The following is a 24153-nucleotide window of genomic DNA, read 5'->3' as shown; positions in this document are numbered from 1 at the left end:
AGGATCATCTAGGTACAACACTGCCCCAGTCTCTTGTGGACAGAACTCCAGACAGAATAGAAGTGATAATATGACTGATCCTCTTGAAGGGACCTCAGGAACACATTTACAGGAGAAGAACATCGTGCACCAAAAACAAGATTAGAGGAGCCCTGCCTCTAGCCAGGTAGAGGAAAGGGATAATCAGATCTATTGGACTGTGTAGATCCGATGGCCTGGCACGTCTGACCCACAAAGATACACGGCTTTGGTTGACACCGGCGCTCAGTGCACCCTGATGCCATCCAGGTATGTGGGGACCGAATCCATTTCCATTTCTGGGGTGACAGGAGGATCCCAGCAGCTGACTGTACTGGAAGCTGAAGTGAGTTTAACTGGGAACGAGTGGCAAAAACACCCCATTGTGACTGGTCCAGACGCCCCATGCATCCTCGGCATAGATTATCTCAGGAGTGGATATTTCAAAGACCCAAAGGGACATCGCTGGGCTTTTGGGATAGCAGCCGTAGAGACAGAAGACATAAGACAACTGAATAGCCTGCCTGGTCTCTCAGATAACCCGTCTGCTGTAGGACTACTGAGAATTGAAGAACAGCGGGTACCAATTGCTACAGCAACAGTGCATCGCCGGCAATACCGCACTGACAGAAACTCTGTGGCCCCCATTCATAAGATAATTCGAGAACTAGAGAGCCAAGGGGTGGTCAGCAAAGCTCACTCACCCTTTAACAGCCCTATATAGCCAGTGCGTAAGTCCAGTGAAAAATGGAGACTGACGGTGGATTACCGTGGCCTAAATGAAGTCACACCACCACTGAGTGCTGCTGTACCGGACATGTTGAAACTTCAGTATGAGCTAGAATCCAAGGCAGCAAAGTGATATGCAACCATTGACATTGCCAATGCCTTTTTCTCCATTCCTCTGGCAGCAGAGTGCAGGCCTCAGTTTGCTTTCACCTGGAGAGGTGTGCAGTACACGTGAAACCGACTGCCCCAGGGGTGGAAGCACAGTCCCACCATCTGCCATGGACTAATCCAGGCTGCACTGGAAAAGGGTGAAGCTCCAGAACATCTGCAGTATATTGATGACATCATTGTGTGGGGGGACACAGCAACAGAAGTATTTGAGAAAGGAGAAAAAATCATCAGAATTCTCCTGAAAGCCGGTTTCGCCATCAAGAAGAGCAAAGTCAAGAGACCTGCCCGAGAAATCCAGTTCCTGGGAGTAAAGTGGCAAGACGGACGGCGTCAGATTCCTTCTGAAGTCATCAATAAAATCATCGCGATGTCTCCACCAACCAACAAGAAGGAGACGCAAGCTTTCCTAGGCGCCATAGGCTTTTGGAGAATGCATATCCCTGAGTACAGCCAAATCGTGAGTCCTCTCTACCTCATAACCCGCAAGAAGAACGATTTCCACTGAGGCCCTGAACAGCAACAAGCCTTCACCCAGATCAAACAAGAGATCGCTCATGCGGTAGCACTTGGACCAGTCAGGACAGGATCAGAGGTAAAAAATGTGCTTTACTCTGCAGCCGGGAGCCATGGTCTGTCCTGGAGCCTTTGGCAGAAAGTGCCTGGTGAGACCCGAGGTCGACCACTGGGATTCTAGAGTCGAAGTTACAGAAGGTCTGAAGTCAACTACACTCCCACTGAGAAAGAAATCTTAGCAGCTTACGAAGGAGTCCAAGCCGCCTCAGAGGTGATCGGCACAGAAACACAACTTCTCCTTGCACCCCGACTGCCAGTGCTAGGGTAGATGTTCAAGGGAAAGGTTCCCTCTACCCACCATGCCACTGATGCCACGTGGAGCAAATAGATTGCCCTCATCACACAGCGCGCCCGTATTGGAAACCCAAATCGCCCTGGGATTCTGGAAATTATAACAAACTGGCCTGAAGGTGAGACTTTTAAATTATCTTCAGAAGATGCAGAGGAGCAAGTAGCACGTGCCGAGGAAGCACCCCCATATAATGAACTGCCAGAGAGTGAAAGACGCTATGCCCTCTTCACCGATGGTTCCTGCCGAATTGTAGGCGCAGATCGAAAATAAAAAGCTGCAGTATGGAGCCCCACACGACAAGCTGTACAGGCTACCGAGGGGCAAGGTGGCTCGAGCCAGGTCGCAGAGCTTAAAGCCATCCAACTGGCTTTGGATATTGCCGAACGAGAGAAATGGCCAAGGCTCTATCTCTACACTGACTCCTGGATGGTAGCCAACGCGCTATGGAGATAGTTAGATCGCTGGAAAAAGGCTAACTGGCAGCGCAAAGGAAAACCCATCTGGGCTGCTAAGATTTGGCAGGACATCGCCGCCCGGGCAGAAAAGCTGACCGTGAAAGTTCGACACGTGAATGCACATGTACCTAAGAGTCGGGCTAATGAAGAGCATCGTAACAACGAGCAGGTGAACCGAGCTGCCAAGGTAGAAGTGTCACAGGTAGATCTGGACTGGCAGCACAAAAGAGAATTATTTCTAGCTCGTTGGGCCCATGATGCCTCTGGTCATCAAGGGAGAGATGCAACATACAAGTGGGCTCGTGACCGAGGAGTAGACTTGACCATGGACAACATCTCACAAGTCATCCACAGCTGTGAGACTTGCGCTGCAATCAAACAGGCCAAGCGGGTGAAGCCTCTGTGGTATGGTGGACGATAGTCAAAGTACAGGTATGGAGAAGTATGGCAAGTTGACTACATCACACTTCCCCAAACCCGCCAAGGAAAGCGCTACGTGTTGACCATGGTGGAAGCAACCACAAGATGGTTAGAGACCTACCCTGTGCCTCATGCTACTACCCAAAACACCATCTTGGGTCTAGAAAAGCAAGTCCTGTGGAGACATGGTACCCCTGAGAGAATCGAGTCTGACAATGAAACCCATTTCAAGAATGGCCTCATAAGCACCTGAGCTAGAGAACACGGAATTGAATGGATATACCACATCCCCTATCATGCACCAGCTGCCGGGAAAGTTGAACGGTGCAACGGACTACTTAAGACAACTTTGAAGGCACTTGGCGGGGGAACCTTCAAAAATTGAGAACTGAACTTAGCAAAGGCCACCTAGATGGTTAACACAAAGGGTTCTATCAATCGAGCCGGTCCTGCCGAGTCCGAACCTTTGCACACAGTGGATGGAGATAAAGTCCCTGTGGTACACATAAGAGGTTTTTTAGGAAAGACTGTTTGAATTAATCCCACCTCAGGCAAAGGCAAGCCCATCCGTGGGGTTGTTTTTGCCCAAAGACCTGGTTATACTTGGTGGGTGATGCAGGCAGATGGGGAAACCCGTTGTGTCCCACAAAGAGACCTTATCTTAAGTGAAAACTGTGTAGATAGTAATAGAATAAGGGGTGGATAATGTCCTAAGTTGCAATATTGATGTAGTTAAGTATTCTATTACCACCAGCTGTGGGCCGTTAGCTGCCATCACCTGCTAATGACCCACTCCAGATGACAGACAATGGGCCATCCGTTAGCTGTTACCAGCTGCTAACGACCCACCCCGCATGACAGGCAATGGGCCATCAGAGACCCACCGTGTGACTCATAGACTTATCTCATCCCATTGTGAGATGCTCTGCCGAGGAGGGAGGAGCCAGGTGTTCCCACCTGGATATAACCTGGCCCTAGAACTGCCTGAGCTAGCCCTGTCTACTGGGTTCCCAGAGGACCAGAGCTACTACTAGATCTTCAGCTGGAGACTAGACCTTCACAGGATCACCGCTTCAACTGAACTACTTCAGTTGGACTGCTACTACCACCCTAACAGGGTGTTAGGTTGTATCTGACTTTGTCAGTGCTTTTCCTTGTATTATTTCACTTATTTTTAATTTCAATCTTGACTTGTGATCTCCCACCAGTTTCTTTTCAAACCATCACATATGTATACATACACATACATACATATATATATGTATGTGTTGCTACTGCTGTTCAGTCCTCTGCATTCCCCCCTCTGCATTTGTGTAAATCATGTTTCAGCAGAGCTGTACTCTATACAGTTCTCATACTATTAGGATTTTTTGGTAATTTTTATGTCTGCGTGGGCTAAGCATTTCTTTAGATTTGAATCCAACATCAAAGTAACATTGGTTTAATACAATGTTTTTATATCACCTTTTTTCCTCCAAGTTGGATTTTATTTTCAGCTCTGACTCTCTTATTTTTGCTGCATAATTTGAGACTTTTTGCTTGCTCTTCACATTGTTTTAAAAAAACCCAACCCACACACAAAACTCTGTTTTCCTTAGCTCACACAGTATTTCCACTTGGCTCAGAAGATGTGGATTTGTGAGCTGAGGGAATCCTCGTTTGGCTGGTCACCCAAGCTTTCTTCAAGAGCATTAGAAGGATCTACAGCTTAAGTTCATCAGAGGGCTGACCTGCTCTGGTTTTAATGAGATTTATTATACCTGTACCTGTTGGATTCTGTGGTTTTGATCTTCAAAATGATCTGAATAAACCTGTTAGTGAAAGCAAAACTATTGACAGAAAACTGACTCTACTCAATCTGCCCTGTGTTAAGATTATTGATTTTTGGAATTATATTAATATCCATTGTGGCATTGGCATGGAACTTCTCTGTGCTGTTTGGCAAAATGCTTGTATCCATGCTTCCCTTCTTAACTCCTCCAATCCTCCCCTCTCAGAAAACCACACTGATCAAACCCTGATACTGCAGTCCAGGCTTGGAGAGGGTGGAAGAAACAAATCTGAATGTAGGAGTTGATGGATGACTGTGTGTGAATGTTAAGGGTACAGCTGCATTCCTAACACATGCAGGAGAGATTGGGAGGGGTCGGTCTTGGCCAAACGTAAATGTGTATTTTCCCTAAAACTGCCTTTGTTTTTCATGAAAGCTCGACAGCATTTAGTGATTTGAGTTTTGTTAGCTTAAAAAACCCGAGAGTTCTCGATTTGCTCCGAAGTGAGTTCCTGTGACCTTTCAGCTTGTCAAATATGTAGTCCTCCAGGGCCTAGAAGGGGATCCAGAGGCACTGGAGGGGTATAGATGTGCACTGGTTATGGCTGAGTGAAGGCAGTGCTGGGGAGCAACACGAGCAGGGAAAGTGGTGTCTGGGATGAGAGTATCTGGGTCAGCCTCCTCCAGGGCTGCAGGACACGTGAGATGCTGCTCTAGTGTGGTTTAACTTCTTTCAGTTTGGTGACTTCCACAGAGGTTTAACACAACCCTAGACGATGCAGGTTGACAGGCTGGCTGCGGAGGTGGCCAGTGAACACAGAAATGTGACTTGTTCCATCAAGATTTGGCAAGCCTGATGACTGGGAGATCTCTGGAGCTGTGAAGAAGAATGTGGCCTGTCAATAACAGAACTCATCAACTTTCCTGTGCTGGCGCTGGGACTTCGGACATGCAGCACTCAAGTCTGAGACAAATGCATTGCTGGGTGTAACGCCTTTCCTTTTTTTGATTTGTACCTATTAATGGAAGCAGAAAGCATAATGTAATCTCAAAATAGCTCCTCCGTGAATGCAGAAACATTCCACTTCTGACTAATTGGCCATTCAGAATGAGCATTTAACTATGCACCAGAGACTGAGCAGCAGCTTTCCATGTCCATGTGAATGGAGTTTGAAACATGCTGCAGTGCAGAGCTGTGCAGGCTCCTTGCTTTGTCCTCTTACTCACACACCTCACCTCAGTGTGACTGCTTTACCCTGGGAGGCAGAATGCATGTCCTGCTTGCTGTCTCTGGTTAGGCAGCAAGCTGAGGGGGCTGTTCATTTTCTCTGCTCTCAAGACTGAGGATCTTGGAAGCACTAGGCTGATAAACAGTCCTCAAAACCAGATTTCTCTGTCTCTTGGTTGTGAATGACCAGGAACACAAAGAGCTTATGGTCAGAGTCCTGGCTCCAGTGCATGGCTTGGAGAGCTTGGCAAGCACCAGGGAGCCCCTGTGCAGTGTTTTGACTCTGGCAGGCAGTGCCTGCTGCCCCAGAGCATCTGGCCCAGCTTCACAATGAGGATAAGGCACACACATACACGTGGGGGCTGCAGGGCTAGGATCCATGTGGCCTGTCATGTCACTGACCTAAAACCTGTCCCAGTTTAAGGATTTCTCTTGCACCTGCTCTCTACCTGTCCAGGGGATAGTGCCACATTACACAAGGCTCTCTCTCAGGAGACAAGTGCCACTGGATGTGTGTAGGGTCTCATCTGTCCGAAAAGGGCACCCTTTCACTCACCCACTTGTCCTGGCTTTCTCCGCACTATAGGAGGGAGTGGGCAAGATTCTTCTTGGGATTCCTTTGTGCCTTCACTGGGTGTGTTTTTGTTTTTCTGCTGAGCAAATACACATCTTTGCTGGGTCAGACTGTTGATGTTTTGTGTGTAGTGAGACTGTCCTCGTGGTCTGCATGTGCTGGACTGTGTATGGCACTGGCCTCTCCTGGCAGGCTGAGAGCTGAGGGTGAGGGCTGGCTCCTTGTCCTAGTGCTGCCTTTGCTCTCCTGCCCACGGGCTCAGTGCCAAGGGAGCTGCCTGGGCCAGACCAGCCAGGCAGAGTCTACAGAGGTGATTTTCTTTCGCTGATCCGTGTTGCTTTTCCAAATCCCACATGGCCTATATGGCTATAATTGTAGCTCATTTAGAGCTGACCTCAAAGGCAAGTTCTCCTTTCCTCCCAAAAAAGGGAGGTTTTCACATGAGGGCTTACTCTGGTTTAAGGCTGCTTTATCTTAGTATAGCATAAACCTGTTTCTAGTTATCCTAAGGCAGAAAGCAACTAGGGGATTTGGATTGGACTGGATGATTGATTCCTGCTGATTTAAGCAATCCATAAGGAGTGCCTTTTGCCCTTACCTAGCTAATCTTGCTTTCCTTTTCTGGCATAGGCAGCAGCAAGAATTTTACGCTGTCTCTTGCAGTGGGACAGAGTTCTGGGAAGTGCCATGCGCTGAGCATTGGCTTCTGCAGCTCTGCTCTTCAGGTGGTTATTTACGCAAGGCACTAGCCAAAGGGAGAGTTTTAACTGGATTAACCTCAAGAAGAGAATGTGGGGATTTAGGGATTAAGGAACCAAAAGCAGCCAGCAATCAGCGACTTAAAATCTGCAGTAAGAGCCAGTCTCTATAAACTGGGAATGCAGTCCTTCCTTACCTGCACAACATTGAGATTGGCAGTGTTTTTACCCTTGAGATTTTGGAGAAGATGGTATTAGGGCTGCAGGGTGTGTGTAGAGTGTTTTCTCTGAAGACTTGTGTATTAATTGGAAATTGTTCGTAATTGGCAACCTTTTGAGAAAAAAACTAGTGAAGCACCGAGTGCTTAGATGAGATCTCAGACCTGGCACTCAGAAGGCATGTTGGTGGCTTGCTCCAATATAATGAGAACATCTGGTTTCCATAGCCTTGTAACTCTTGTAGCTTCGTGCACTCCCCTTTTACACCTTCTACCCTTGCCTTAGAATGTTTCTGTTGTCCCATATATTTTTTTTCCACTGATGCTGTTACGTATCCCCTGCAGGGAAAATCCGGCTAGATTACCGGATTGATAGAAAGATTTGGAGGCGAGGGAGAGATCAACAAAAACCTGTTACTAAGGAGACACGAATTTTAGCATAGAGTCTCTAATGGCCAGTCTGCCAAAGGGGAAACAGATGGCACAAAGGAGGCTGGGATTATACAGACAAGTACCACAGGGCTGCAAATCTGATACATCCATTGAACTTCCTGGGGTCAGGCAAATCCAGGCTTGTGCCAAGAGTAATGTGGTTCCTTTGCCTTTGGCACTGTGTTTCTGTCCTCCTGTTAAAGGCTGTTCTGGACAGTGGGCTTCTGCCTCAGCCATTCCTGTCCCAGGGAACAGCCAGGTTTGGCACAGAGTGAGGGCAAGTGGCTGTATGGAAGTGTGTCCCTTTGACAGGTCAGGCTGTACCCACTGCCAGTGGTGCTCCCTTCCTGAGAGGGGGGAAATAACCAAACATAACCCTGCATTCTGCTTTAGTACAGCTTTTCTCCTGTAACTGATGCACTCGTGTAGAAGAGTAACTTCTGTCCTGGGAGAACGGGAGGATGGATGGTGGCCACAGTTGCTCCCGGCTTTTGACACAGCCTGGCCTTTATTGCAATATAATGTTTCGCAGAGGCTTAAATTTCAGGAGTGATGCTCCCAGCTGTGTGCTGCTCGCTGGGCGCCTGCTTCCCTGGCTCCTGCCTGCTCCAGAGAGACGTGACACGACACTGCTGGTCTGGACTGAGCAGTGGGTAAATAAGCAAAGGCAGAATTCATCCTGGCTGAGGAGAAACAGTGCTGGAGTCACTTTTGCAAGAGGCTAATTAACATCTGGTTTTGTATTTAACTTTCAGGCTCTAGAGAGTGTTGCAGTAAACAGGACACTGATTCGTTAATAGTGGGAGAGTGCTAAATGACTACAGTGCTAGAATTAATAGCTTGACAGCATATCCTCCTTTTCTCTCCTCCCACAGCAATTTGGACTGATACCCAAATAAACAATAACAAATAGATTTTTGGAGGAGCTGGCTGGGAGAAATAACAAAAGTCAAGGGGCACTCGTTATGCAACATTGTTCTGCTTGTATTTGACTCATCCAGAAAACCCTGTTCTACTCCCTAGCTTCATTTTCCTTTTTCTTTTTTTTCTCTTCAGCTGCCGTTTAGGTGTTATATTTGCTTCCTTGCTTTTGGTCCCTCAGAAACTCCTTATACCCTTGGATCTCTTGTTGCTGTAGGCATGGAGCGCTGGAAGAGTGTAGGCAGAACTCTATTATAGAGAAACAGTGTACAAGAGCCTATAAACCAGCTCGTGCAGGGCAAGAAAATTGCTCTGGCTTTAATTCCAACCATATGAGACTAATACCTGGGTGTATTTTGTGAAGAACTGAGTGATTATGAGTAGTTTATAACTGTTATGTCCCTGTTCTAGCAGCAGTGGTCCCCTGCCAGAAGTGGGGCAGCTGGGAGGCTGTTGTGCACCCCGGGGATGGGGGATGTGAACAAGGAGTACACTCTGTACCTTGTGATTCTCTCTGCAGTGTCTTGCCAGGGAATATCTTCAGGCGTTCCTTTCCCTCTGCTCTCCACAGACTCTGCTTTGTGTCCTGCATGCACAGAAAGCTGTCCCAGCAATTCCTTTTGAAGTTTTGCCTGAAACACTTGGGGGTTTTTCCTTACCCAAACGGAGGCTAGAGGTGAAGGGACTTTGCTGCCAATTCCTCTTCTGATCTAGAGTCTAAACTCCTGCTGCTAAAGCTCTACCAAGCCACTTCTGTTCTAGATATGTCACTGCAATAGAGCAGAGCCTCCCCGGCTGTGCTCCTGCTTGAATCCAGGGTTATGCAATAGCAGCCTGCGAGTGCCAACGCAGATGCTGCTGCATCCAGACACGCTGCACAATGTAGTTGCTTGGATACCCCTTTTTTTTTTGTTATTTTTCTCACAAATGCTAGGTAATAATTTGCAACTCGTAATTATACCGTTGAACACCGATTCAGGTTAAGCAATGTAAGGAATTTGAAATATTAATGATTTCCTCTCTGCTTTTTAAAGGTCGAGCATTGTGGAATTTGAAAAGACCGAGTGTTGCTCTGCTCCCTTTTTAGTCTTTATTTCATCTTCATAAGTGTTTAATAACTTCCTCCTCTGAGAATATCTTCCATCGAGAAAATCAACTCTTAATTATTGATGCAATGTGCCAAGGGCCCTGCGTGGCCTGGCTGCTGGTGCTTTTATTTTGGGTAGGTCACGAAGATTTCTGCACTGCTCCTAATTCTCTGTGTTGTGTGTTCCTTACGTCAAGAGGAGATTTTACAGGGACTTGCAGGGATTGGATCTCGGAGGAGCTGAGTGGGTGAGAGTCTCCTGTAGCATTCTGGCAGAGAGAAGGATGCTTTTGTGTTGCAGGCAGCCCCTGGGCTCTACGAGCTGGCGTGGGGTGAAGGTGCAGCTGAAATGTGTCTCAGAGCTGGCAGCGTGTGCTTCCATCCGTGGAGTTTGAGGCAAGCTGTCAAAATGAAAAAACCTGTGCCTGGTTATGCTGCTGCTGACCAGGAATTAGACTTTTAACAAGAGGGCTGTGCTGGCACAGCTTCATTTTATGGACACAGAACGAGGAGTGGTATCCAAATAGCTCTATTCTTGTTCCATTATGGGAATAATATATTTTGTGTATAATATTGTTTTAGTGACCCTACTATACATTCTGGAAAAAGTCAGAGCTTTGGAGTTACAATTTGATCAGAGCCCTGGAATAACACCCTGATTTTTAATGGAGATAACTGCTGCAGGGATACAAATGAGTGTGCACCAAGGTAAACTAGATGCTAACAGGAAGATGGCTGATTGCAAGACAAAGACCCTTCCCTTTGCTGTGTACCTCCCTTCCTTCCACCCTCCACCTCCTAAAATAACCTTTCAGCATGAGTGAAAACCAAATATTTTCCTCTTTTAAAAACACTTTAAAATGTTTGTTCATGTCAGTGGGAAAGTAATTTAACCCAGAAGCTGGTGTGGTGCATCTGCTGTTTGTGATCTATGTCCTTTTTCCTTCTAATGCTTTCCCATTGCTCATGGATGATAAAAGATTATCAGCTGCACTTCCAGGTCTCCAACTTCCCTGCATATGGCTCATTAGCCAGTTTGCTTTTCAGGCTCTCTCAATCTTGTTTAATTCTAGCTGCCACTTCTTTAATGCAGCAGTTGAGGAGAGTCTCTCTCTCTCCAGCTGGAAACTGGCCCAGCTTCTGAGGTGAAGATGTCAGCCCTGTGGGTGAGGAGGTGCATGGCCAGGGCTGCTCTGGAAGCTCTGGAGGGCATTGGGAGGTTGAGTAAGGTCTGTGTTTTAACAGGTAGTGACGGGAGAGGGTCTGAGGTGTGAATGTCCATCCTGCATAATTGCAGAGGGACAATTCCATGCATGTAAATGTGTCAGCCTGCATGAGTGGATAATGAACGGCTGCTCGTTGTGGTAACCTGTGGAGCTGGGATTTCATTTTAATCACAGACTGTTGGTTGGGTAGAAGCCCTGCCCTGAGATTCACCAGTGTACACATGCCTATCTTTGATTTGGTCTTAGTCAAACCATACCCCTGACGTCAGCAGCAGTTCCCAGTATGAAAACTGAAGTTCCACTGCCTGTGTTTATACAGCAGTGAGTCCTCTCCCACTTGGCCCATCACCATAAGCATTTGTTATCATTCTAGGGAAACAAATGCTCCTAGATTCTAAGATTTCCAGAGGACAGTGTCATTAACTTTGCCTAAAAGGAGATTAAGCAGGTACCTTTAGGGTTCTGGCAGGCATTAAATCCTGTAAAGCATCATAATTACGTTAAATACCTGTCTTTCTGTCATACTTGCACAATGCTGAAAGGCCTTCTGAAAGTCAGAGGGAGGTCTATTCAGGGAGAAAATAATTCTGCTGGGTTTTTTCCTTAGTGTCTCTAAGTGGCTAGAGATGATGTGCTACTATAGTTTTACAGAGAGAAGTTATATTAATATACACTTTTAGTGTAGGGATATTTAAAGTGAATATGTATCTACAATTTATGGGGTTTTTTTTCTCCCTCTTAGGTGGGTCTCTGATTAAGGCAAAAGCTATTGTATTCCCAATCAGGCAGGCTGATTTCACTGCAGAAATTCAGTTGACAGTAATCTGCTTTTTAATCTGTTCTTGTGGTGTAATGTAGCCGGCTGTGTCACACTGTATTTCTCATCCTAACTCTTGTTGTACCAGTTGAAGGCTTGTAATTTTTGTCTTGAAGTGTCTGAGTTTTAATTCTGCAGTTTTTAGTGAGTGCTAATCTAAACAAGGTTTGCATAAATCTCTTTGCTCCAGCGGGAAGATGAAAGCTTTGATAAGGAACTTGTTTTTTTCTCTCTGCCAAGCAGGAGCACAATGTCTTTGACCTAAATATACCAATTACTGACATAGAAAAGTGATACAGAAAACAATCCGGAAGGAATGCCAACCTCTGAATGAACACTTGGCTGCAGAAAGCTGCTGTTTATGTGGAACCTCAAATCCAGAAGAAATGTGAGGAGGAAAACAGCGTTTATTCAAAACATTTCATGCAAATAGTGAGGGGTGGGAGAGCAACAGCTGGAGAAATGCTTGTTTATCCTTTATTCCTATGGCTCTGGAGAGGTAAAAGCACTATGCAAAACACAGTGCAGTTCTCCCCTTTCCCGTTTGTGGCCTCGTTAGCTCAGCTCAGCTTTTTGAAGAACTTTTATGTCAAACTTAAAGGCTTCCTGGTAGCAGCTTCTGTTTTAAAACGTGTTTGATGGCAAATGTAAGAATTTTAAAAAGTAGCAATGAGCTTCCTCTCTAGAGCATGCTAGGTGACTTTATTAATTAGTTTCATCATTTTTATTCATGGTTAAGGTTAACCATCTCCAGAGACTGAGGGACTCTGAAGTGAACTGGTTTTCAGTTCAACTTTGAGATCTATCCTCTATTAGTGAGTACTCACACGTTGCTGCCACATTGATGACTTCCAAAATACACCGAGTAAATTGGTTCACACAAACTGCTGCAGATTTTTGTTTGTTTTTGCTCTCCATGTTGCAGCTGTGGAATTTGCAGACTCTGGCTGCCCATTTTTTTGGTAGTCAAATCACCCTTTTTAGTACCAAACTGCTACTAGACATGGTCAGACTGGAAATGGTACCTGTTATGGTTGTGCATTTCCCCTCAACCTCCACAAGCTCTACCTGGTGAATTATGTGTAGTCTTGGGCTTCTTGCAAGAAAGAAGGGAACATTTTATCAACCCAGGTTTTGGAGTCAGCCCTTTGTTTCATTTTCCCAGGCAGTGTTGTTGCTGGCACTTCAGCCATACTGCAAATGCAGCATGTGTGGGCTTTTTGCTCACACAGTTTATTTAAAAGATTGATACAACTCAGACTACTGCAGGAAAAGTCCCTCTGCTACAGAAATGTGTAATAGATATTTGGCAGTGTGACTCAAACATTTGTCTTGCTTTGTTCCAGCAGATGATTTGAGATTATTGATAGGACCAGCTTTGTGCAGGGTCTGCTGTTGAACAGGAATCTATCAAATATTTAATCTTGGAAAGCATTGAGCTTCAGTTCTGTGTGATGTCCATGCACAGATCCTGATCCCCTGGACTTCATAAGGCTCTACTGAGTTGCTTCTTTGGGCATTTGGTGCCAGTTTTGTGCAGATGTTGGGAACTCCAGGGCATCTCCACCGTCACCACATGTCTGTGTCAGGAGTTGAGTTGAGCCCTAAGGAATCTGATTGTCCAATGGATGCTCTTATCTCTCTGTGCCTTGTGTTGCATTCAGAGAGAGGCTGTGGCTGCAGCAGTGGCACCTTCTGCAAGACTTGACCAGACTGGGTTATCCATGCGTTGGGAAATAGTTGTGGGAGGGTGGCTTTTGTACTGACTTGCTTAATATTTGCTGGCACACGAGGAGAGCTCCCGTGTGGAGAAGCGTGCAGTGCTCTGTGTGGCTGGAGCCCAAACAAAGGGACGCTGGGACACTGGTGGATGCTGTGAAAGGAGCATTTGCATGGTTTAACAACTGGATCAGTGCCTGGATGCACAGCCCTTGATTTGACTGAAGCAGCTGCCTTCTTCCCAGCAAAGGTCATGTTCAGCTCAGAGGCACTTAGTGTGTGTCTGAACAACTGGATGGGATGTAGGCAGGGAGCTAGGAGACTGCTCATTTAATTACAGTTTTTTGCTTTGAGTACCTCCTTTGAGACTGAGTCCAGAGCTGTCCACATGGTGGAGGTTTGACCATGTTAAATGAAAAGCCCCTCTGATGGCATGGATACATCTGAATGTTGCTGTGGATTTGGGGGATCTATATTAACTAATTTTCTGTTGTATAAATAAGTCAAGATTTAGAAAACGGGTAAAGGGAGAGAAGTTCTATAATGTCTGAAGTGGTCACCTCACAGCTACAAGCAAAGTGTTGACTTATGGGGTGCAAACTGTCTTAGTTGTTGGGGCTCTCTTGATATTGCTGGCTGATATATGTGACCACTCCTGATAAAAACACTTCCCAGGCATTGTCTATACAGTCAGGTATGTTGGCATAAAATCATACATAGCCAGCAGTTATTAAATGGAAATTCTTTTATGCTTTGAAAGATATATTTTTAGGGTGTAGTCTGTGTGAAATGTTCCTTGGTTAATAGAAATGTAGTGATTATTAGGCGCATGACTTAGGCTAATAATCATATCTTACAGTGCAAGAACTTGCTGTGATGTTCCTAATGTTAAATCCAGGCAGGCAGCTCCAGTCCCTGTACGTAAGAGTGAAGATTGAATCTTGTTTGTCATTACATCAGTCTGCAAAAAGGAGATTTATAAGAGCAGAATTGTTTGCATGACATGGAGTGACTCCCATTGTATAGAAAAGAACAGCACTCCAAAATTTCTCTCCTCTCCCTTGCCCTTTTGATGACAGATAGTTGGCAGTGGATCAAAGCACAAACAGGATTAATGTTTTGCATATTCTGTCCTACATGGCCTGAAAGGAGCAGAGATGGAATTTTTCATCTTTCGCTTTAAACTGCATTTAATATCGTGGCCTAGTTTAGAGCTATGCGACTCATTCCTTCCATTTCCCCTGAGGCCTCTGTTTCTGGTCAAGGAAAGCAGGGCATGACTCCCTCTGGAGCTCATCAGTGCTGCTCAGCTTCCTCCTCGGTGCGGGCTGGTGGAGGAGGCTGGTTTGAGGCTGGAGCAACCCAGCATCAGGAATCTCCAAGGAGCGTTTGTGGGAGCTGCCATCTCTTGTCGCTGTGCTCACATCACGGGGGCTGCAGGGCATGGGAAACCCGGGGCTGGGGCAGCATGCAAGGTTTTTGCCACCACCTGTGCAAAGGCAGCCGTGAAAGCTGGGGTTGTGTCACAGGTCACACCTCCAAATGGCTGGGTTTACTACCCAAGGATGCTGTCCGAGCATGTTCCTTCTCAAAGATGTCCTTAGAAAGGAATGTTTGATCCGCATCTTTGGCTGATGAATTGCCCTACTGGCAGCAGTACTTCTCCACCTTTGGAAAGACGCTGAAAAAGGCGAGAAAGCGTGAAGGTGCTGGTTTTAGGGGTGGTGTCAGCGCTGGAGCCGTGTCCCCCTGGAGCCGTTTTGTCCCCGGAGCGGCACCTGAGCGGCCACATCCCTGTCCTGCCCTCCCCTCTAGCGGGAAGAAACATCATTGCAGCCGCTTGGGCTCCAGTCGCTGGGATTTGGGGGATGTTTTGTGGCTGAAGGACTTTATAGTGACCAGAGCACAGTGGGAATGGCCGCAGGGACTTGGGCTGGGATATGCGAAATACGGGAGTGTTGGCTGCATCTTCTTTCATGTCCTCTGTCCACGTTATCATGGATGCATTTGCAGAGGAGACAGTGGATTGGGTGGAGATGGTTCAGATACCTGAATCTGACCACTCTGTAAATCAAAGACAAAACATGAGGTCCAGGGAAGGAGTAGGCTGCCGGCTGGTCAGAGTTGCTGGTAAGAGGAGGAGGCTGCTGAAGGTTAGTTTTGTTCCAGACAGCATCCCAGGTACTGGCAATGGGTCTCTTGCTCTAATCACACTTGTCGACCGTTCTGTTTTCATAGTCAGTTATATTCTGAGTAAATGTGCTCCTCAGACAAACCTGCTGCATTTATGTCTGATATCAAAGAGATGCAAGAGCTTCAGCAGAGACAGATGGTGATTAATTGGGCCATGTCTGGCCTCCTCCACACTGAGCTCTTGAGGGTTGAATTTTGAGGGGAGCTAAGATAATGATCTACATATTTCAGGATCTTCTAGTGTCATTTGTGGGACTTTTGGCTATGGCACACAAGGCTTGCCAATTGCTGTGACAAGGATTTTTCTTGGCAGGTAGAAACGGCCATTCATTATAATACTAAAAATGTTTGCATAGCATGAGTTCCTGAGCAGTGCAAAAGAGACCTCAAGTGCTCTTTCAGTTGTTTTGTCTTACTGTGGAGTTTGAGGAACTTGTTCTCTAGCTAAATACACACTTTTTATTCAATAACTCCATCATGTCTTTAGCAATCCTGCATGCAATGAAACATCTTTCTCTCCCATCTGACCTCTTCCTCTTGCCCCTCTAAGTCACCTTCTTGTAAACCCACAGGGAGCTCAATCAGAGCTTATGCTCTCACCCAGTGCTGGGGTGAGAAATGAAAATACACTCTCCTGAGAAATGCTAGTAATTAGGATTACAAATCTTCAAGGACTTTGCTCCCTGGTCTTAAAAAGCTGCTGCTGCTCCCATGGCTGCTCTTCCTCTGCACCCTCTGAATGCTGCAACAGCTCCTTTGCTGTTGACTGTGGAGTTCATCGATGTTTTCATCTTGAAAGGGTCAGGAATGCTGCCTCCCTTATCGAGTTGCTGAGCCAATTCTCAGGTATGGTGGGTAGATGGTATTCCTGCCAGCTCTTGTTTGTTGTAGATGGTCTGCAGGTTTTAGCTTGAATTTGTGGTTGCAGGTGGCTCCAATGACTTTGTGGTGCAGTGGTGACTGACTGACTGTGGTGCAAAGTGAATGACTTTGTGGTGAAGTGGTGTTCTAGTCCTGTTCTTAGAAATAGAAGACCAGTAGCAAGCAGCACTTTCTAGTTATTCTCATATATCACAGATTCAGATCATTGAAGTAAGAGAGAATATCCAGCAAGAGTGCCTGCATTTTATTCTGATTAACAAGTGAGCTAAATTGGACCTTTGCACCCAGTAAGCACAAAGAGTGTAGTTCAAAAGAGTTCAGAAGGGCTGTGCAGTCTCCCCTGGAATCGTTTATGGGAGAACATCATTGGAGCCTATAGCAGAGGAGTCTGGGCCAGGGGCAGTGCTGGGAAGGAGAGCACTGTCACTGTGTCACTGCACATCCAGAGTCATCCTTGTGAGAAACACTCTCAGAGAAGCACAGGTCTCTTGCAGCCACCTTGCTGGTTGTGGCTTGAAACCACCACTCAAAAGGAGACCTGCAGGAGGGAAGCCCAGAGCAACCAGGAATGAAATTATCTTTTCCCTTCCTCTGTCTGAACTCTGGTTTTCATGGGATGCCTCTGTCCTGACAAGCCCTTGGTATGTTTCAAAATGCTTTTTCTCTGCAGAGCTGCATGAGCATAGTAAGTTCTCACTAATAAAACAGATCCTGTACCCCATCTCCAGTGCCTGGCAGGGCGTATGCAAATGTACTGTGAAGCAGAATTAATTGCTGAGATCTCTCTGCTGAGGTATTGCTTTGGGCTGTAGTAGGTAGGCCTAGTAAAATTCCACAGCACATTAGAGATTGTGCATATTAATATCTCATCTAAAGCAGCGTAATATGTCAAATTTCTCCTTTCTAGTCATATCTGTGCTCACCGAGTCCTGTTTGCCAGGTTTATTACTTGCTGGTTTTGTGGATTTTTACACTTGATTGCTGACACTGGACTGTGAATTAATATGATCTCTATACAGGTAATAAAAACCCAGAGATTTTTGCCCAGAAGTGAACTATGTGTTTGGCTCCTGGCCTGCCTTGTTTGGCAGGGGTCACTGGAAGTCTGTGCAAAAGCATGCAAAATCCTGCAGGGGCAAAAATTCCTGTAACGTTGAGTTTTTAAAAGGCTTTTGAGAGAACATGAAGTGACAGCTGAGCAGAAAGTGAGTTCCTCTCTAGTGACAGCTGCATGCAGGAGCAGGGAGAGCTCCCCTTGCCTTACACAATCAAACCAGTGAAATGCAAACCTTTGCTTTCTGCATATTGTAAAACATGTTAATGTTTTTCTCCTTTTTTTATGTATGCAGGAGGCAGACAGTGGGGAAGAAGAATGCCGGTCCCAGCCTAGAAGGTAAGATTGTCACTCGAGGCTCACAAGAGTCCTCGAGGATGCCTTCCTGTGTGGAATATTCCACAGGGCTTTTGTTGTTCCTCTGGCATGTCCTGCAAACACGCATCACTTTGTGCCTGTTGTTGATGTTGCACAACTGTCTTGTGTGAGCTTGACTGAAAAATGGGTTTAACTGTGGCCTGAATGATGCTCCCACTAAAAGCGTTGCTGCAGCAGGAAATGGAAAAAGTCAGAGTGCACACTAAAAAAAAATATATGGGGAACAGTTGGCAAAGATGTTAGAGAATATATTCTCCAAACTGCTGTTTCTGTAGCTCCCTCCAGTGTCCTGTGTTGCTTCTCAGGATTTAATCCACCATCAGAGTATTCTGAGATGCATAACCAGACTAAAAAACTCTTTTTCTCTGGTTAAAAAGTCCCTGTTGCCATCAAAGGTGATCCTGATCCATACAGGCACCTGCTGCTTAAATGGCATGTTCAGTGGATGTGTGGATATTTGCTGCTGATGCAGGTAGTCAAACTTATGCTCCAGAATTAAGAGGACACTGAGAATTTGCAGGGATTTTTTTTCTTGTTTATTTGGTATTCTTTTGCAGGGAGGCGTTCACCTCTTGTAAATGCTGATTTCAGTTGCTCCAGGAAGAACTTTTTTTTGTAAATGTTACTTGCTAAAAAACATTGAAACTCAGCTGATTGAACACTGACAAGTATTAATGGTGATTTTTATAATGTAGGTATAGTCTGAAGGGTAAGACTTCTTGGAGTCTTTTAAGTTTGTCTCCTTTCCTTTAAGCCATCAAAAGAATTATTTCAGCTGAATTTAATAAAAGCAAAAATTGTACATATCGGGTGACTTCACCAATGGCAGGAGTACTCTCTTGGCTTAAAATGTTGCAGTCAGGTTTTGTGAAAGGCTTAAGATTCCCTCCAGAGGGAGTAAAGGGGAAGTGAAGGTGAAGTGGTTCTCCCTTTATGAGCTCTCTGACTGTTACAGTTCTTTGCTTAATGTTGTTTGTGTGAGTAGGTAGCAACAGAAGCCATAATATCTAGTGTTTAATATACTTGAACAAGATCTGGGCTTTGTGTCTTGGGGCCAACTTGGATGAATCTGCAAAAGAAATAGCTGTCCTGGTTGCACATTCCCATGATTTCACTGTAATTCTGTGACTCTGTGGCTCAGGGAAGGTGACTGCCCTGTTTACTTCAGTCTTCTAGCCCAAAATGATGATTTAAGGATTGCTATTTGTTCATTTTACAGCTTTCATGAGTGAGAGGAAAGCTGGAAAGCACAATTCCCGAAGGCTTGAATTGAACTCAGCTAAACTCCGATTTTTCATTTCACTCTTGGCCTTCCAGCAGTCACAAGATCAGCTCATGACTTGATCTCAGTATACATAATGTATTGGAAGGGATGGGAGGTATTTAATTGTTGTGGGCACTTAGCAACAATTGTAGGTTAGGTCTGAAACGAGCATTTTTTAAATATGTTTGAAATAACTTCCTGGGGCAGGAAATGATAACCTGCTGTTGATGTGGTGATCCTGTTACTGGGGTCACAAAGCTAACTTAAACCAAGCTCCTTCTGGGGGAAAACGAGGGGGTGGGTGTTAAATGTTTTTGATTACAGTAGGATAAAAATAATAGAGTCAAATGGGGTAAATAGTGAACCTGAGTCCTGCTGTGGAGGAGCAGCAGATGTCCATAAACAGCTCCTGAGTATATCAAATCCCCAGTTTTCACAGGAACATAGCAAGTAGCAGCTATTAAAAATCCAGACAGTAAAAAAGGCTACAGATTGAGCTTGGCTTAAAAGGAAAGGTGAATTTCCAGCTGCAGTGTCACTGAGGTAGTGCTCTGCAGCAGCCTGACATTCCTCACTGCCTGCCTGGGCAGGGCCCAGTTCTCCTGAGGCTTCATTCAGGTGGCCTGGCTGCAGCTACAGTCAGTGGTCAGTGTTTGGGGTGGGATTTTTTTTTGCTGTTTGTAAAATTCTTCTGACGAGGAGACCTTTTGTCTCCTGCGGTCACGGAAAATGTGTTCACGTGCTACCTCAGCGTGTCAGGCAGCAGGCATGTCCCAACTCATCCTGTTAACTGGACACTGAAGCCAGGAGTACTCCTGTGGTAGGACTAAAAGTGTGTTTGCATTCATAAAATAACTTTTCAAAGGTTATTAAATAGGATCTTAGTGCACAGAGGTGTTAATGCTTGCAAGGGAGTTAGTGAAGACCTAAGCATGAGCCCATGGACTTGTTTGATTGTCAGAAGATTTTTGCAGTTGACAATCATTGGCTAGAGCTTTCGTTTCCATTCCTGTATCCCAACGTTTGTGCACAGCCTGGGGATTGCTGTCTCAGAAGAAATGTTACACACAGATCCAGCTCAACAGCACTGCTAATCCTGTGGTTAGCAAAATCTAGATAGCTTCTTGTGTTAGGTTTCTGCTGTTTATCTTCCCTCCCTGATGAGGTATGGGATGTATATTGAGGTGAGGGGGAACATGCAGGAAAGCCTAGCAGCAGGACACCAGGAGTGACAGTGTTTGTTGAGCAGAGGCTACAAAGAGCAGCAGTCTAAAATGTCCTCCAAAGAGGCAGAGAAATAAGTCCCAAACAGAAGCTGAAACTTGCAGTTAATCACATCAAGATCATCATACTTAAACAAAATGATCTGTCTGTTTGCTGACCTGTGCTTTTTAAGATCTAACACCAGAGAGGCCTGTGATTGCCTGGCCTGGCTCTCACAGACAAGGGAGAACTGTGTGAAAATGTTGTTTAAACTTAAACCTGCTCTACAGAGCAGTCAAATGTCCTGACAAGTCTGCACTCGCCAGCACCATCGTGGAGTGCTTTCTGCTTTGGGAATTAGCAGGATCTGCTTAAAGCTTTTCTCCAAAAGATGGAAAGAGCTATCAGAGTACAGAGAGTTCCTGTGTGCTCTGCAATCATCCTTGGAAGGTGCTTGAAATGGTATTTCCTGTCAAACTTTTGTGTTGATGCAAAGAGAAATGGTTTGTTTTCTTACTGAGGAAAGTACTTGGGTCTAGTGAACATGGACCTAATTTCTATAAAGATTTCTACCCATTACTAAAAACCCCAACAAATTAATGCTGTGAATATCTGAGGCTGAACAAATAGGTGAAAACTAGCTTGGCTTCTGGAATATTTTTTCTCACACCCAAGCCCTGCTCTGGGGGAAGCCCAGAGGAGTCTCTGTGTCCAGCTGAGATCCCCAAAGCCCTGACACAAATCCAGGTTCTTACTCTGGAGTCCCTGATCCAGCCAGTCCTTGTCACTCTTGGCTAATGGGAACAAGACAGTGCTGCATAAGCAGATGTCCTGAGCAATCTATTTATTACATTTACTACCTTCATAGCTGTGTTCTGACATTTTTATTAGGCTGTCTGGAGGCTGTGGAGCTAACTGGCCTGCACATCTCTCCTGTCCCCAGACATGCTGCTGCCACACTGAATACATCCTTAATGGAGCATCTGTGTTAACGAGCTCCTTGCAGCATCCCGAGGTTGTTCAAATTTACCTAAAATGCACATGTGTTGAGCTCTGAGTTGTGTTTACACCCGCTGAGGTACTGACATTGAGGTTTTGTGTGCTCTGTGCCAAGGTTGCAAGGATTCAGCATCTTTGTTTTGCTGACGAACGACATCTCTGGGGCCTGGGGCAGCAGCAGCACTGCAGCTGCGTTGGATTTGCTGTTGGGATCTGCCGTTTGCTTTTTGGGTTTTGTGTTTTAAATGATGCCTCTATTTCCACACTGTCGTGATTTTACCACTTCTGTGTGGCTTGAAGCGGCTCTGGTTGCTGAAATGCAGCATTTGAGGCTGCTCAGTAACTGCTGCATATAAAATTGGGTGAGCTGTATTGCCTAGTGAGGCTGCTGGAGACTTCAGAGGGATTCTTTGAACTTTTATGGCCTGGCAGTGGGTCAGACTAAAGTCCATTTGCTCAGGTAAAGCTGAGGAGCCTGTCGTTCCCTTCAGGTGCCACAGGAAGTGATTACATCCTGCTTGAAATCTGAGGCTTGTTACCTGAAAATGTTCTCAGAAAGTGCTTGTCCTCCTCTCTTCAAGTGGGGGCAAGAGTGTGGTGTTAAATTATAATTTAAAAAGAAAAAAAACAAACCCCACACCTTTTGCACCACAAGTATGGTTACCTTCTGGTTTGTTTCTTTTTAGTCAAAGTAGTTCCTTCCAGGAGTGAACTGGGAAGGAAAGCAAATCAGATTATTGCCATGATAACAGTTGGATGTGCCAAGATGCCTCAAGGTCTCAAGCTGTGAGTAAATACCTTTGTTTTAGGAGCGGAAGACCACAGTCTGATGCAGGAGCTGATGGTTTATAGCAGCATAAAAACTGTTTCTCAAACAGTAAGTGGAATAGGTGCATGTTCTTCCTTCTACAGGGCAGCAGCTCAATAAATTGTAAGCCAACCTGTTTGATTTTTAAACTGAGACCCCTTGTAAGATGTGTGTTAGCCCTGTGAAAAAGAGGGGGGTAACTGTGATACTGAACTGACTGCACTTCCAAAGGCTCATTCGCACTCCACGCTGAGTTGTGTGCTTTTGCAGCATCCTGTGACTGCTGTGGCTTTTGGAGATGTGTATCATCACCATTTGGTGCTCCTGGGGCAGGCTCCTGGCACTCCTGGTTATCCCTATCTGGTGTTACAAGAGGCACTTCCAAAAGCCATGCGCTGAGAGCTCTGCCGACTCAATCTCCCTTGTGCTGCCTTTGCTTGCTGCTGCAGCTGCCAAACATTTACTGTGTTGGTACTTGAACAGTAGCTGGGTCTTTAATGGGTGTGCAAGACAGTTTGTTAACTCCATATCTTGAGTAAGAAGGGACTGTGTGTGTGGTGTACAGGAAAACGTGTGTTTATCCATGCCAGAGATTACTAAGCTCTTGTAGTATGAACCTTATCTCTAGAATGTGTTTCCTGAATTCATCTTTCTGTCTTTCCTTTCAGTGACAGCTCAGCCTCTCTGTGGCATTTACTACAGCTGCTTGGGGAGAGTGTAATACTGAGATAAAGAATAGTTCTGGTCCTCTGCCAGCTCTGCTGACCACCAGAAAAAGTTCTGGGGGGCCATGGTTCATTACAGTGGCCTTCATTTTTGAATTACCAGCTCTTTTATCACAAAACTGTGAGCAAAAGTATTGAACTGGCAGTAAAATTTGGGTTTATTAGATCAGTAACAGGTATCTGCAGGGCTAGTTCACTGCAAGGTCTGTGTTTGTGGTTGCAACATGTTCAGTCCAGTCTGATTACATACCTGCGGATCACAATAATGTGTGAGATGATTTCAGGTGTGATCTTCAGGCTGAAGGATCAAGCAGAGTAATATCATTGTGCTGCCAAATTACCAGGTAAACACAGGGAGCTCGCTCAAAATCTGAATGCTTATGAAAAGTGGTTTTGAATTTGTCATTCTAAGCGTGTGAACAGAGGAGAATGAGGAACAGGTCAAGGACAAACTGGGAACTAAAAGGAATGAAGGTGGGTCAGATCCTTCAGCTACCAAACGGGTCTAGAGTCCAGAACAGCTGCTGCCATGCACTTGTGCTCCTTCAGAGGTTTGCAGAGGAGGGGCTGACCAGGAGGTGCCTTAAGGATTCCATACATGCTTCTGTCTCCTGCTGAGCATGAACCAGGTGCTCTGAGCTAGAGAAATAGAAAGGGAAAGTCTGAAATTCCCTTTCCTGGCCCCTTTCCTGGTAGGACACCTTCACAAGACTTCAAAGTTAAATATGAATCCTCAGAGTTTTCAGCATTTTGTGGATTTCAGACGCTTAAATGTATTTTGATAATCTGAGCCAGGGTTTCTGGACTCATTGCCATTCAGCTCTTTGGTGTCTTTGCATCAAAAACATTCCTTTATAAAATTGGGGGAGTGGAGGGTTTGACAGTTGGGAGTATTTAGATCTTTCTTTTCCACAGGTCCCTGAAATAACACATTACCTACACTGGTGTTGCTTATTGAGACCAGATATTGCTGCTTGTGTCCTTTTTCCTGCTCAGGTCCCTTCAGTCATCTTTGCTTCAGGCTCTGTAAAAAGGGTGTAATTGAGCATTGACATCTTTGTGTCAGACCCTCTAAGATTTAATGATAAGTAAAGTAAAAAATGATTGGATGTGGGGCTAGTGAGGGAAGGGTTTAATGAACTGATAATATTGCAAAATAGGTGTTGAATTCTCAACTAGGCAGCCTAATCATCGATCACGATGGGCAGCTGACCAAAGAGCTTTAAAAGCAGGGGTTTGTTCTTTCAGTGATGCTTATCTCCCTACCCCTGTACTTGTCTGATTTCTTTGCTCAAGAA

General features: G+C 45.5%; 1 protein-coding gene across 4 annotated transcripts in view; it reads left to right on the top strand.

Annotated features, from left to right (window-relative positions):
• SSH2 (slingshot protein phosphatase 2) overlaps positions 1–24153 on the top strand; it is a 97372-nt gene that overhangs the window by 17028 nt on the left and 56191 nt on the right. For all 4 annotated transcript variants that reach the window (XM_085078364.1, XM_085078363.1, XM_085078367.1 and 1 more), the window contains one exon: positions 17774–17817. In XM_085078364.1, the coding sequence (XP_084934490.1) occupies positions 17774–17817 (44 nt within the window). The remainder of the gene's footprint in view (positions 1–17773; positions 17818–24153) is intronic.

Source organism: Lichenostomus cassidix, chromosome 19 (genome assembly GCF_008360975.1).
Source record: "Lichenostomus cassidix isolate B80296 chromosome 19, HeHo_3.0, whole genome shotgun sequence".
Classification (NCBI taxonomy): Eukaryota; Metazoa; Chordata; class Aves; order Passeriformes; family Meliphagidae; genus Lichenostomus; species Lichenostomus cassidix.
Note: the sequence above shows the minus strand (reverse complement) of the source record. Positions and strands in the feature narration are given on the sequence as shown.